This window comes from Solea senegalensis, linkage group LG2, assembly GCF_019176455.1.
Source record: "Solea senegalensis isolate Sse05_10M linkage group LG2, IFAPA_SoseM_1, whole genome shotgun sequence".
Lineage (NCBI taxonomy): Eukaryota > Metazoa > Chordata > Actinopteri > Pleuronectiformes > Soleidae > Solea > Solea senegalensis.
The window spans coordinates 277,062-289,910 of NC_058022.1; the positions used below are offsets into that span (position 1 = coordinate 277,062).

The window sequence follows — 12,849 nt, forward strand, 5'->3', positions numbered from 1 at the left end:
CACAGGTATGACACACAAACATCTCACAAACACAAGTGAAGGTGGTTTTTGTACAGACACAAACATGAAGAAGACAAGAAGTTGTGGGAGGACAGATGGAGGACCGGCAGATTCTCTCTGGTTACCTATGACTGTCAGGTTGGCCATGGAAGGAATTCCTTTGGCCTCAGCTTTAATCTGGCACGTATCATCCAGAGTCACTTCCCTGATTTCGAGCACGTGTTTCTTCCCATCGACATGCGTGACCACTGTTCTGCTTGGATGAATTTTAACGTCATTCTTGTACCAGACGACAGGGATGTTTTCATGGGAGAGTTCCAGCTCAAACCGAGCCGTTTTGCCTTCCTTTACAGTTTGGTCCTTTAGTGGCGAGATAAATTTGAGCCTGATACCTATAATTATGTTGATAAACATATTCATATGAGTTAGCTTGCAAGAGGAGGCAAACAACTCAATGAATCGTGAATTCCAGGACTTACCCTCCACCGTGAGTCGGGCAGTCGAGGTCTTTCCCAAAACCTCAATTGTATACTCGTCCTCGTCATCAAACTCACAGCAATTTATAACCAACATATGCTTTTTTCCATCATCGATGATGTCATACTTTTGGTCTGAGGTGATGATGTCAGTTCCTCTGTACCACATGACCTTAGAGACATCCTTAGTGATGGTGCATTCAAACTTAGCCTGTTTCTTTTCAGGAACAGAGACGTCTTTCAGCGGGACAACAAAGTCCATCTCAATTTCTGGGTCAAAAGGTGACACAGGTACAGGACATCAACAACAACAACAACAATAACAAGAGTCACACACACACACACACACACACACACATTCACAGACATACACAAAATCTGACACAACATTCAGGATTTTATTTTCCACTGAACGACACAACAAATACCGACCAAAAATCATTGGTTTTCCACGTTAAAATCCTGTGACGTCTTCTTTCATCTGAGCATCATCACATGTTAAAACAAGGCTGTGAAAAATTAATCTGCTTCCTCAAACCTGTTCAATAAAGATCTAAGGTCCACTCTCAGGTGCTCTACAGCTTTATTGAAAAGTCCATGGACCTTAACACCTTTATTTTTACAGCTAAGCTCTATAAAACACTGGCGCACCACTTCATACCCTGGATCCATGGAAGACATCTTACCTTTGACATTGAGCATTGCATTGGTGACGGCGTTCAGAGCCTGGTACGAGACTTCTCCGGCCTGATCCAGCTGGCAGTTTTTCAGTGTTAGCCTACGCACTGTGCCGTCCATTTGGATATCACACATCTGATGAACACATGACAGTAAGATTATGTGTAAATAAAAAGACAATTGTTCTGTCTGACCTGTGTGGCTGATGTGTCCGGTCTTACCGGGGATCGGGTCAGAACCTCTCCCTTGAGCTTCCACTCTCCTGGAACATCGTCCTCAGAAATCTCAGTCTCAAATGTGGCGTCTTCCTTCTCAGTTACCTCAACACTGGCCAGTGGTCTCAGGATCTCAGCCTCACGCTCTGAGAAGAAGGTTCCGTCAGTACCAGCAAACGTCAGACAAATGACAGAAAGATCCAGTTTAAGCCAGACTCAGACTACAGGAGGCCAATTCAATCCCCGAGGATTCTGGGTGAATGTTGGTCTCAAACCTTTGTTCACAGTGAAATTAGATAATATTATCCTCTAATGTTCTAAAACCAGTCAGGATTTCAAACCTCCTGTTGTCTGAATTCCGGTTTAAAATGAAGGTAAAGTATGCGGACAGAAAACCTCCGAGCGTTAGCTTAGCGGTGTAGGTGCGTCCTTCCACTTCCAGGGCGTATTCTGCGATGTCCTCAGGCTGACAGTTCTTGATGGTGAGCGTCAGCTCCTTTCCTTCCTTCTTCATCTCAATTTTGTCGGACGGCACAATCTCATTCTCTCCCTTGAGCCACTTCCAGTTTGGCGTGTCCTTGAACAGTTCGCATTTAAACGTAGCAGAGGCCTTCGGTTTAACGTGCTGGTCTCTCAGTGGTTTCACGATCCAATCTTTGATGATTTCTGTTGAACAAAACATCGCGTAAAACTCAGACATAAATTTAAATATTTCGTGTGATGTGATGATCTGAAAGCCAATCAGTGTTGAAATTCCTCTTTAGTCCTGATGTTGTATCAGAAATGAAGGAAAGTTGCTGTATGTGTGAAACTTCAGGAGTACCTGGAAACTTGATTGATGACTTGAAACCGTTAATGACGCTTTAAAAGAATTGTAGTTAGCTCCATGATTAGCCTCAGCCTTGTGTTTACTCACTGTCATTGTTTTAGCAATTCACAAAAACATGAATGACTGCAATTCTGAAAAATATCTTTGTGTAAAGCAATCAGAAAACATCAGAATATATAAAATGTATCAAAATAAAATGGGCCAAACTGAGGTACCACAACTGACATTTCTACCCTTTTTTAGATTCTCATTGTATGTAGGGGCATGCACATACAGTATAGCTGTGTTTTTACCGAGTGGAACAGTTCGGTTTGATTCAGTATGGTACATATTTTCTTGCATTTCCGTCAGGAAAAGTACCAAAATAAACCAGCCCGAACCGGTACGTTCTGTGGCACCCTTTCCGTAGGGGAGTAAAATGGTACGGTCAGGGCAGAGCAAGACTGGCTCCACCCACAACAGTTAGTTGATTGGGCGCCAGAAATAAATAAATATCCCATAGAAGTCGAGGCAAACAGGCAGAAACTACAAGGAAAACAAGGGCTGCTGGATGTGCTCCATTGTCCATACCCTGCATATCAAAGTAAAGGTACGGGTCCATACCGTACTGTACCAAACCATACCGTGATGAAACACAGCACATGGAAATCTTACCAATCACTCTGACGTTGGTTATGGTCTTGATATCTTCCTGGCCAGACACTTCGCATGAGTAGGCACCTGCGTCCTCGTCCGTGCTGTTCTGGAGAGTCACAGCGTGCTGCAGACCAATAATATTGATCTGGATCTTGTTGGCCTTTGGCTTCAGGATCTTGCCGTTCTTCCTCCAGACCACTTCCTTCTCTTTGTTCAGCTCACAGGTCAGATACAGAGGCTGACCCTTCAGGCATGAGGTGTCCTCCTCCAGCTCTTTGACCCATTTCGTTGGTAGCTCTATGACGACAATGAAATAGAGAAATGTGACTCTGAAACACTGAAATAAGACAGTTACTCTCCTGATTCTGTGTGTGATCATTCCCAAACCCAGCGCCAGGTATTTCTGGTAAGAAACTAAAAGCAGAGAGAAAATAAATACCTTCAACGATGAGCTTGGCCATGCACGATATTTCCTTGCCAGCGTTTTTGGCGACACAGGTGTATTCACCAGTGTCGGACAGCTGAACGTCAATGATGTGCAGTTTACGATCTTTTCCATCAGACGTGAATTTGTGCTTGGGGCTCTCCCGCAGGTTGCTGTCGTCTTTCATCCATGAAGTGATGGCAGTGGACGGCGAGACCTCACACTCAAACACAGCTGATGAACCAATGGACTCAGCCTCCTGCAGCACGATGTTCTGAAGCTTCTTGATGAACTTCAGAGGGACGGCTTTGAGCTTGAACCCTGCGAAGGGTTCCTCTGGAGGAGGGGGACCTCGTCCACCGGGCTTCAGGCCACGCCCCCTGCCTTCTCCAGGGGACGGCGTCTGTTTGGCTGAAATTCAGTTCGAACACAAATGGTCAATTCAGGCTGAAATGTATGGCATGATAATGTAGCACCACCACACGGATGAAGAACGCAAAGAATAGACTTACGTCTTAGGCCTCGACCTCTGCCGGCTGGTGCTTCCCCTGCTGCTGCTGGTTGTCCTTCTGCTCAGAACCAATGACAATGAATTAGCTGCTGATCATGTGTCCATGTATTCATAAAAATATCACGATAGGAAAACATGAGGTGATTATGATGGTAAATGTATGTAATAATGCTTGTAAAATGAAGGGAGATGAAAAGTTTATATTTTCTTAATTAGCCGACACACGATGACGAGATGGAAACAAAAACATGAAGAAGGCACGTGTGGATGAATGACAGTGGAGTGAAGTCAAAATGGCGACACACAAATGACATTACAGGAAGTGAATGAAAGTGATGGAGATGACGAACATAAGTACAAGAAGAGGGTCACGTAAATCGCATCACACAAAAGATAAGGTGAGGTAAAGACGGTTTTAGATGGAGGCATGATGGTGGGAATGGGTAGAGATTATTCACGGCATGAAGGGGTTTGTCTTGGTGAGGTGGGGCAACCACCTTCTCACCTCTCCTGGCAGCCCCTGGAACCTCTAGAGCACCTTCCTCTGTTTCACCTTCCCAGTCCTCAGAGCCGGCACTGTCCCGAGGAACCAGCTCCCAGCCCCAGGCCTCCTCCTCCTCGCCTTCCCCTGCCTCTACCTCTGCTTCAAACTCCTCTTCAAACACCTCCTCCTCTGGCTGGGTGTCAACCTTCTTCATCTGCACAGCTCCAGGAGAGATCTCTTTCACCAAGGGAATCTTTCCTTTGTCAGGTTTTGCTGGTTCTGTGACCTTCACCTCTTCAGGTGAAGGCTTTTTGGGGACCTTCTTAAGTGTCACAGGTTCAATAGACTCTTTTGGAGAAACTGTTTTTGGAACCTTTCTGAGCTTATCAACACTAGGGATCTTCTCAAAAGGGACTGTTTCTGCTTCTTTGAGTTTTTCTACTTTAGGAGAGGGTGTCTTTTTCAGCTCAACCTTCTTGAGCTGTTCCAAAGGTTTAAGTGTAACTTCTTCTTTGTCCTGCTGCACCTTGGGTGTAACAACCTTCTTCAGCTGCAGAGGTTTGGGTTCCTCAGGAACCTTGTCAGGTTTCTTAACAGGAGCTGGTGCTGGAGACACTGTCTTCTCCATGGGAACTGCCTCCAACTCTTTTGTTGTTTCTGGTTTCTTCTCCAGAATCTCTGGAATCTCAGGTTTCATTGGTCTGGCGTCTGGTTCTCGTTCTTTGGGTTTTTCAACAGGACTTTTGCGACGTTGGCGCATGTCATCAATTGGTTTCCTCTCTTTCTCCTCTTCTGGTTTCTTCTCAGGTTCTGCAGCATCTTTGGAAGGTCTGGAAACAGGTTTTAGTTTGATGCTTTCAACCTCTTGTTCCTTTGTCGGGATTTTCTTCACCTTGGTCGGTGCTTTGACCTCCTCTAATTCCTTCTCTGGAGTTTTCTTTTTAATCAATGGCTTTGGCACCTTAGCTAGTGGCTCAGTAACCTCTGCAGGTTCCTTCTCTGTTTTTTTGGGAGGTTCTTTGGGTTCCACCTCTCTGGCGATCCTCTCCCCTTTCTGGAAAGGCTCTATGACTCTGTCAGGCTTTTCTTTTTTATCTTTCTCTGGCTCCTCTGCTGTTTTAGCAGGCTTCTCAAGTGGTTTTAGTTTGACTACTTCTGGTTCAACTTCATCTGAAGACAGTTTTTTCACTTTCTTCAAGGCTGCAGGAGGCAGGGCAGATTCCTCTTCCTTTGGTGTCTTGGGTGTTTTCTTAATAGAAATCTTTTCCTCTGGCTTTTCATCTTTTGGGACGGGTTTCTTGTGTGTCCATGCATCTTTAGGAGCCTCTGTTGGTTCCTTTTCTTTGAGTTTGGAAACTTCTGGCTTTTTCACCACCTCTGCTTTCTCTCTGGGCTTCTTCTCCTCAGCAGGTCTCCTGGTGGCGACTGACATCTCCACAGGCTCTAATTTGTGAACCATCTCGTCGACATCCAACAGGGTGGTCTTTGTTATCTTCTGAGGTTTTTCATCTGCTTCTTCCTCTTTGGGTGGAATTGAGGGAACCTTTTTCAGTTTGACCGTTTCCAGTTCCTGCTCCACTTCCCTCACAACTCTGGTTGCTTTCTTCAAGGTGGGAATCTCAAACGTCCCGCCCTCTTCCACCTGAATTTTACCTTTTTTGCCCAGAACCGTGTCTGAGGCGGCAAAAGTTTGACACACACACACACAACATTATGACTTAAACAAACACACATTTGGATTCTTTCAACATTAGCAAAGTAAAGAAGTAAATAATTAAATAACGGACACAAAAACTGAGAGACAAAATGTTGCTGGTGTGAGCGTGGCTGAGGTTTCCTGGTGTAACTGTGCTGTTAGCTTCAGGACTCTGTGACATATGCAGACGATGCAGCTGTCGTATTCTGTGTTTACTGAGGTGAAGTGAGTGGTGATCGGTTCTCGTACCTTTCTTGACTCCTCCTGGTGCTTCAATTGGTCCCTTGGCTTCATCTAACACAGACGTAAAGTTCAAACAATCAATCATTATCAGCGTTATCGGTCAGAAACAGTGATTTCATGACTTTAAAACACAAATTTTGGTATTTGTGATGAAATCAAACAAAGTAAACCAGTTTCATGAGTTGAAATGATGTCATGAGTGAAGATGAAGTGAAGTTAGGCTGAGATGAATGTGTCATGCTAGTATTGCTAATGCTAATACTGAACACGACATTAAAAAGAAATTTAAACGCACAATGAAATCACATGGGCGGTTAAATTGTCATCAACGAGGATGAAAGAACAAATAAGAAAAATCAAACATGGATGTTTCTGTCAAAGTCGGCTCTACCTGCAGAGGGAGCCACTGTTTCTACCATGACTGGTTTTTCCTCCACAACTTTCTTGGTCGGTTCTTCAGGTTTTGGCTTCACGACTTCAAATATAAAAAAAGAAGGAACTAAGAAAAAGAAGCTTCACCAGAAAACATCGACTTCCTCAAAACAAGAGCTGTTTGAATTAGTCAAGAGTTATCGTGCAGATACCTGGTTTAGGTTCTTCTGCTGGAGAAACTCTCTTCTCCAACTTCTTGGGTTTATCAGTGACTTCTGGCTTTTTGGCAGGTTCTTGAACTTTTTCAGCGGCCGGCACTTTGCTCTCTTAAAGAACAAAGTATGAAAAGAGTTCAACACAAAGTTCATGATGCTAATCATGTTCTCGTCGTTCCACAGTCCGTCATTCTTGGTCATAATGAGATGTTTCTTCAGTGTAAAGCTTCAAAGATTCAAGAGTGACATTCTTTTACAAAATGTCTAAAGAGAGAGATCGACAAAAAACACTTCTGAAAGACAGAGGTCCGTACCTGGTTGAGGAGCAGTCGGCTTTACCACTGGTGCTTTGTCTTCTGGTGGCGACGCCTCCTTCTTCACAGCAACTTGAAATCAAATCATACGACAGTCAGAAGCAGACAAAGACTGATGGAGCAAGCGCTGAACCATGCAAAGATACAGAGATAAAGACACTGACAATCCTCTCACCTGTCCTCAACCCTGTAAAGATGATACTCAGAGGCGCAGTAACACACGACACACAACAAACAGAATCAAATAAAACCCAACAAACAACAGTCGGAGACAAACGTCTCAGTGGACAAACACGATGGGTGACATGACATGGATGTCCAGAGAATATGACCACTCCTGAAGAGGATGATGGGAAAAGGGAGGTGCACATCACAGTGGTGCTCAGATCACAACACGTGCTCGGTGACAGTGACATGTTTCCTTGTATACCTCTGTGAGATTCTTCTCCTTCTAGTCCCTCTGGTTCCAGAGACAAAAGTCTGGATTCTATCGTGGACCGAAGCCTTTGAGATTCTGCCTCCAGTCTGGGTTTGCATTGAACTTTCTGAGGAGGCAAATAATGAAGATCTGCTTCCAGACAAGAAGGTTCTGGAGGATCTGGTTTGTTGTCTGCAGTCTTCTTTGTGTTCCTTGGTCTGGTTTCATCTGTTACTGAAGGTTCTCTGACCGTGGACTCAAGACGACGCATCATGCCCACGTCACCTGTCCAAACCTCACCTTTGATTTGTTCTTGCTCTTTGTCTGCTTTTTTCTTTTCTTTAAATGCTATGACTATTTTGGATTTCCCTGTCCCTGTCTCTGTCCCTGTCCCTGTCTCGTTTTCTAGCGTGGTTGACATACTCGTTCTAACGCCTTGTTTTGTCGTGATTGCGTCCTGAAGGATTTGTCCTCCCTTCGCATCTGTTGTGAGCAATTCTGCAAACGTCCCCTCAGTTTTGTACTTGGTACGTTTGAGTTTCATCTCCTGAGCAGAACTGACTGCACCTGTTTCATCGTGGACTCTGACGACGTCTGACTGAACTTCAGCTCCGTCACTTTCACACACACTCTGTTTTGTTGCGGTTGGTTTTTCTGAGGAACGCAGTAATTCTTCATGCGTGGTCTCTGCTGCTCTTTGACTCTGAACTGATGGAACGTTTGCGTGTTTGAGTTTTTCATGTTGCAGTGTTTGATCTAACACTTTACTCGTCGATGTAACATCAGGTGACGTCTGTCTCTGTGACATGTCTGATAGAAAACCTTGTTGCAGTTTTTCGTTTGTGACGTCCATCATCGGCGTCACTGAAGCTTTTCTTTCCATTGGCTGTGATTTTTCTGTAACTAGTTTCTGTGCAGACAATTGTTCGCCTTTATCTTGACTTGAACGACGATAAACTGTTTCTTTCTTCTCCAGTTGCTGAGTAACGTGAGTCCTTGTGCTCTCTGTTGCTGTGGCGTTGTCTTCAAACTGAATCCTGTCCACTATAAATGGACTCTGAATATTTGTATCTAAGAATCCTTCTCTCTCTCTGACGGACTCTGGACCTCTTGAAGAACCCTCTTGTCTAGATGCTCCTTGTTTGAGCAGCTCGCCAGGTTCAGTGAAACCCTGAAGAACATTTGATTTCAAATCTCCATCTTTAACAATGAGATGTTTTTCGGATGCGACTTTCATCACAGGAGCAACTGAACTTGTTCTCTGAACTTGTTCCTGTTTGACGTCTGATACAGATTCATGTTTATGTTTCAGTGAAACGGTTTTGGACTGTACTTCTTCACTTTTATCTTTGTCAAACGTCTGTCCTTTGTTGGACTCTGGAATAATGGAAGTCTTTTGTCTTTGGTTTGTTTCTGTCGTCTGAGAATATTTTCTGCTTTTGTCCGTTCCTGTAGGTTTTTCTGTCACTTCTCCTCTCATAGACTGAACCTCCTCAGTTTTATCCTGAAGTACTTTTGACCTGATTTGTTCGTCCCTGCTTCCGTCGTTTGTTTTCTTGAAAGATTCATCGAGCTCGTAAACGTCTCTTTGAACTGACGCAACATCTTTCACCAGCTCACCGGTGGCGATAATCCGCTGCGCGGCGTCAGACTTCAGTTCTCCGTCCTTCACTATCAGAGATCTTTCAGATGCGACTTTCATCACAGGAGCCTCAGAAAAGCTTCTCTCCACTTGCTCGTGTTTTGATTCTGTTAAATCAAACGGAGAAACACTCAAACGCTCGTGTTTTACGACGACGACCTGCAACTGAAGCTTCTCCAGAGGACAAGTATCTGATGACGTTGTCACGCCATCTTTGGTGATAGTTTGGTGTCTTCGTTCTGAAAGAGCTGCTTGGTTTTCTGACTTATTTTTCATTCTCTGAGAATGTTTCTCTGTTTTCTTTGTTTTAAGTTCTAATCGTTTTTCTGGAACTTTCTTTTCTACCACAGAGCTTTGACTTTCATGTTCTCTCTGTTCCTGATGTTTGAAATCCTGATCTAAGACATTTTCCATCTCGTAAATATCTCTTGTAACTGCTGCGGTGTCTTTCATCAGCTCATCAGAAGCAGTAAATTGCTGCAGGCTCTCAGATTTAACATCTACATCTTTGATGATTAAAGATCTTTTAGATGCAACGTCTATCACAGGCGCAACCGAAGACCTTTTTTCAACTTGTTCCTGTTTTGCTTCAAACGGAGAAACTCTGCCATATTTGTGTTGGACGACGATTGTTTCCGCCTGGTCTGGAGACAATCGTTTACCTTTTAGCGATGTTGGTTTCTTTACCTCTACATCTTCATGTATTTTCTCTGTTTTATCAAACTTGTGTTTTTCTTCTGTTTCAGTCAATTTCTTATTATCAGGTCGTTCATCTCTAATCATCTGTGTCTCAGGAGAAACACTCTGCTTCTGTCTAGTTTTTATCCGTTTGATTTGTTCTGCTTCTTCTTTAACACAAATGATTTCTGACTTTGAAACAGAGTCTCCGTCTTTAACCATCTGAGATTTTAAAGACTTTGTGAGGAACACGTTAGACTCTGTGTCTGAGAACATACTCTCAACTTTTTGCTGTCTTTTTAACATCTTCTTTTCAACGACAGAATCTGGGACTATTTTGGACGTAACGTCTTCAACTTTAATATCTTTGACCTCATCATCACCCATGACTGTCTGCTGTGGAAAAGCAGTTTTTGCATCCTTCTCATCAATAGTTTCAGTTTTTGTCATTGTGACATCTTTATCAGTCTGAGTGAAGACAGATTCTTTGATTTCAGAAGGTTCTTCAGGTGCTAGTTCTGTTTCTTTTGAAGTTTCTTCTGTCAAAGGTGGAACCGACACGTTTCTGAGACATTTCTCTGGTGTTTCCTTTGGCGCTTTAAGAGAAGCAACTTTAGATGTTTTATCTCTAACTGTACTGACCTTCACTTGGTCTTGTTCTACTGTCATTTTGGTCTGTTTTTCTTCAAGAGAACTGGTTTCAATATCTTTTTCAGCTGAACCATCTTTAACTAAACTCACTTTCTTGGTTTTATCCAGAACATTAACAGAAGTTGGAAGGATTATTTGGTCTACATCAGGTTTTTGTCTTTGAACCTTCACAATTTTTGATTTCTTTGGAATTACATCTTTATCAGTTGGAGTGAAGACAGACTCTTTGATCTCAGAAGGTTCTTCAGGTTCTAGTTCTTTTGAAGTTTCTTCTGCCAAAGGTGGAACCGACATGCTTCTGAGACATTTTTCTGGTATTGCTTTTGGTTCTTTAAGAGGAGCAACTTTAGATGTTTTATCTCTAACTGTACTGACCTTCACTTGGTCTCGATCTACTGTCATTTTGGTCCGTTTCTCTTGAGGTTCTTCAGGAGAAACTGATTTACTCTCTGTCATAACTTCACTTGTTTTAAGTTCAATGACAACATCTTTTTCAGCTGAACCATCTTTAACTAAACTCACATTCTTGGTTTTGTCCTGAACACTAACAGACGTTGGAAGGATTTGTTGGTCTACATCAGGTTTTTGTCGTCTCTCCTTCACAGATTTTGATTTCATTGAAGCAAAATCTTTTGGAACCAAGACAGATTCTTTGATTTCAGAAGGTTCTTCAGGTGCTAGTTCTATTGAAGTTTCTTCTGTCAAAGGTGGAACCGACACATGTCTGAGACATTTTTCTGGTGTTTCCTTTGGTTCTTTAAGAGGAGCAACTTTAGATGTTTTATCTCTAACTGTACTGACCTTCACTTGGTCTTGATCTACTGTCATTTTGGTCCGTTTTTCTTCAAGAGAACTGGTTTCAATATCTTTTTCAGCTGAACCATCTTTAACCAAACTCACTTTCTTGGTTTTATCCAGAACATTAACAGAAGTTGGAAGGATTATTTGGTCTACATCAGGTTTTTGTCTTTGAACCTTCACAATTTTTGATTTCTTTGGAGTTACATCTTTATCAGATGGAGTGAAGACTGATTCTTTGATCTCAGAAGCTTCTTCTGTCAAAGGTGGAACCGACACGTTTCTGAGACATTTCTCTGGTGTTTCCTTTGGCGCTTTAAGAGGAGCAACTTTAGATGTTTTATCTCTAACTGTACTGACCTTCGCTTGGTCTTGTTCTACTGTCATTTTGGTCCGTTTCTCTGGAGGTTCTTCAGGAGAAACTGATATATTCTCTGTCATAACTTCTCCTGTTTTAAGTTCACTGACAACATCTTTTTCAGATGAACCATCTTTAACTAAACTCACTGTTTTGGTTTTATCCTGAACACTAACAGACGTTGGAAGGGTTTGTTGGTCTACATCAGGTTTTTGTCGTCTCTCCTTCACAGCTAAATCTTTTGGAACCAAGACATTTTCTTCGATCTCAGAAGGTTCTTCTTCTTCAAGTGCTAGTTCTGTTTCTTCTGTCAAAGGTGGAACTGGAACATTTATTTCACATTTTTCTTGAGTTGTTTTTGGTTCTTCAGGACGAGTAACTTCTAACGTTTGATCTGTAACTGTTGTGACCTTCAGCTCGTCTTTTCTAAGGATCTTTTGAGGTTTGCTGAGTTTCTGCTCTGGTTCAGGAAAATCTAAACTTTTTGTCCAAACTTTGTTCATTCTGGACGGTTTTGTCTCTTCTGTGGGAGTCTGATCTACGTCAGCGTCAGTTTTACGACATCTTTCTCCTGCTAATTCATCTGTAACTGAAAGACTTGAGGATGATCTGGTCTCTTTGATCAGTGTAAGGTCTTTAACTGTAGTGAGATTTGTTTGGACGGACTCTTCAGGTCTGACTGTCTCTGTCACTCTGACATTATGCTTTTCAGTTTTAGTCATTTTAGGGCTTTTGACCTCAGCCCCGTGTGTCTCTGATGGTTTGACATTTATTTCAGAGTCAGGGGACATTTCGTCTCTCTCTCTTTTTCCCTGAAAATAAATATTTTCTTCTTCAGTCTCTGATGTTTTCTCAGCTTTCACTGATTCTTTGGCTTTAATCTCCTCAGATTTGTCTTTTTCAGCCTTTTCTTCCTCCACATGAAGGATTTCTGAGACACGTTTTTCTGCGTTTGTCATTACGAACTCTTCCGATGTAATTTTTTCTACCTCAGGATATCGACTCTGCTGCGCGTCTACCAGCAATTTCACTTTATTTGTTGTCAAAGTTGAGTCGTCCTTGGCAGACTGAACTTTGTGTTTTTCCTCCTCTTTGCCTCTCAGTGAAACTCCAGTGATTTGCGGTTTGTTTTTAACTGAAATTTGTTTTACTTTGGCTGAAGTTATTTTTTTCTTCCTCTCTGTGGTTTGAGGACCTCGGACGTGTGTGCT

General features: G+C 42.7%; 1 protein-coding gene across 1 annotated transcript in view; it reads right to left on the minus strand.

Moving 5' to 3' along the window:
* Window positions 1-12,849, minus strand: part of ttn.2 (titin, tandem duplicate 2) — a 174,516-nt gene that overhangs the window by 95,149 nt on the left and 66,518 nt on the right. The window contains exons 94-106 of the mRNA XM_044053428.1: window positions 7,094-7,165; window positions 6,777-6,890; window positions 6,584-6,667; window positions 6,199-6,243; window positions 4,275-5,927; window positions 3,771-3,827; window positions 3,274-3,669; window positions 2,853-3,131; window positions 1,766-2,035; window positions 1,376-1,515; window positions 1,163-1,289; window positions 480-746; window positions 126-392 (exon numbers count right to left, since the gene is read on the minus strand). Coding sequence (XP_043909363.1) covers window positions 126-392; window positions 480-746; window positions 1,163-1,289; window positions 1,376-1,515; window positions 1,766-2,035; window positions 2,853-3,131; window positions 3,274-3,669; window positions 3,771-3,827; window positions 4,275-5,927; window positions 6,199-6,243; window positions 6,584-6,667; window positions 6,777-6,890; window positions 7,094-7,165 — 3,771 coding nt within the window. The remainder of the gene's footprint in view (window positions 1-125; window positions 393-479; window positions 747-1,162; window positions 1,290-1,375; window positions 1,516-1,765; window positions 2,036-2,852; window positions 3,132-3,273; window positions 3,670-3,770; window positions 3,828-4,274; window positions 5,928-6,198; window positions 6,244-6,583; window positions 6,668-6,776; window positions 6,891-7,093; window positions 7,166-12,849) is intronic.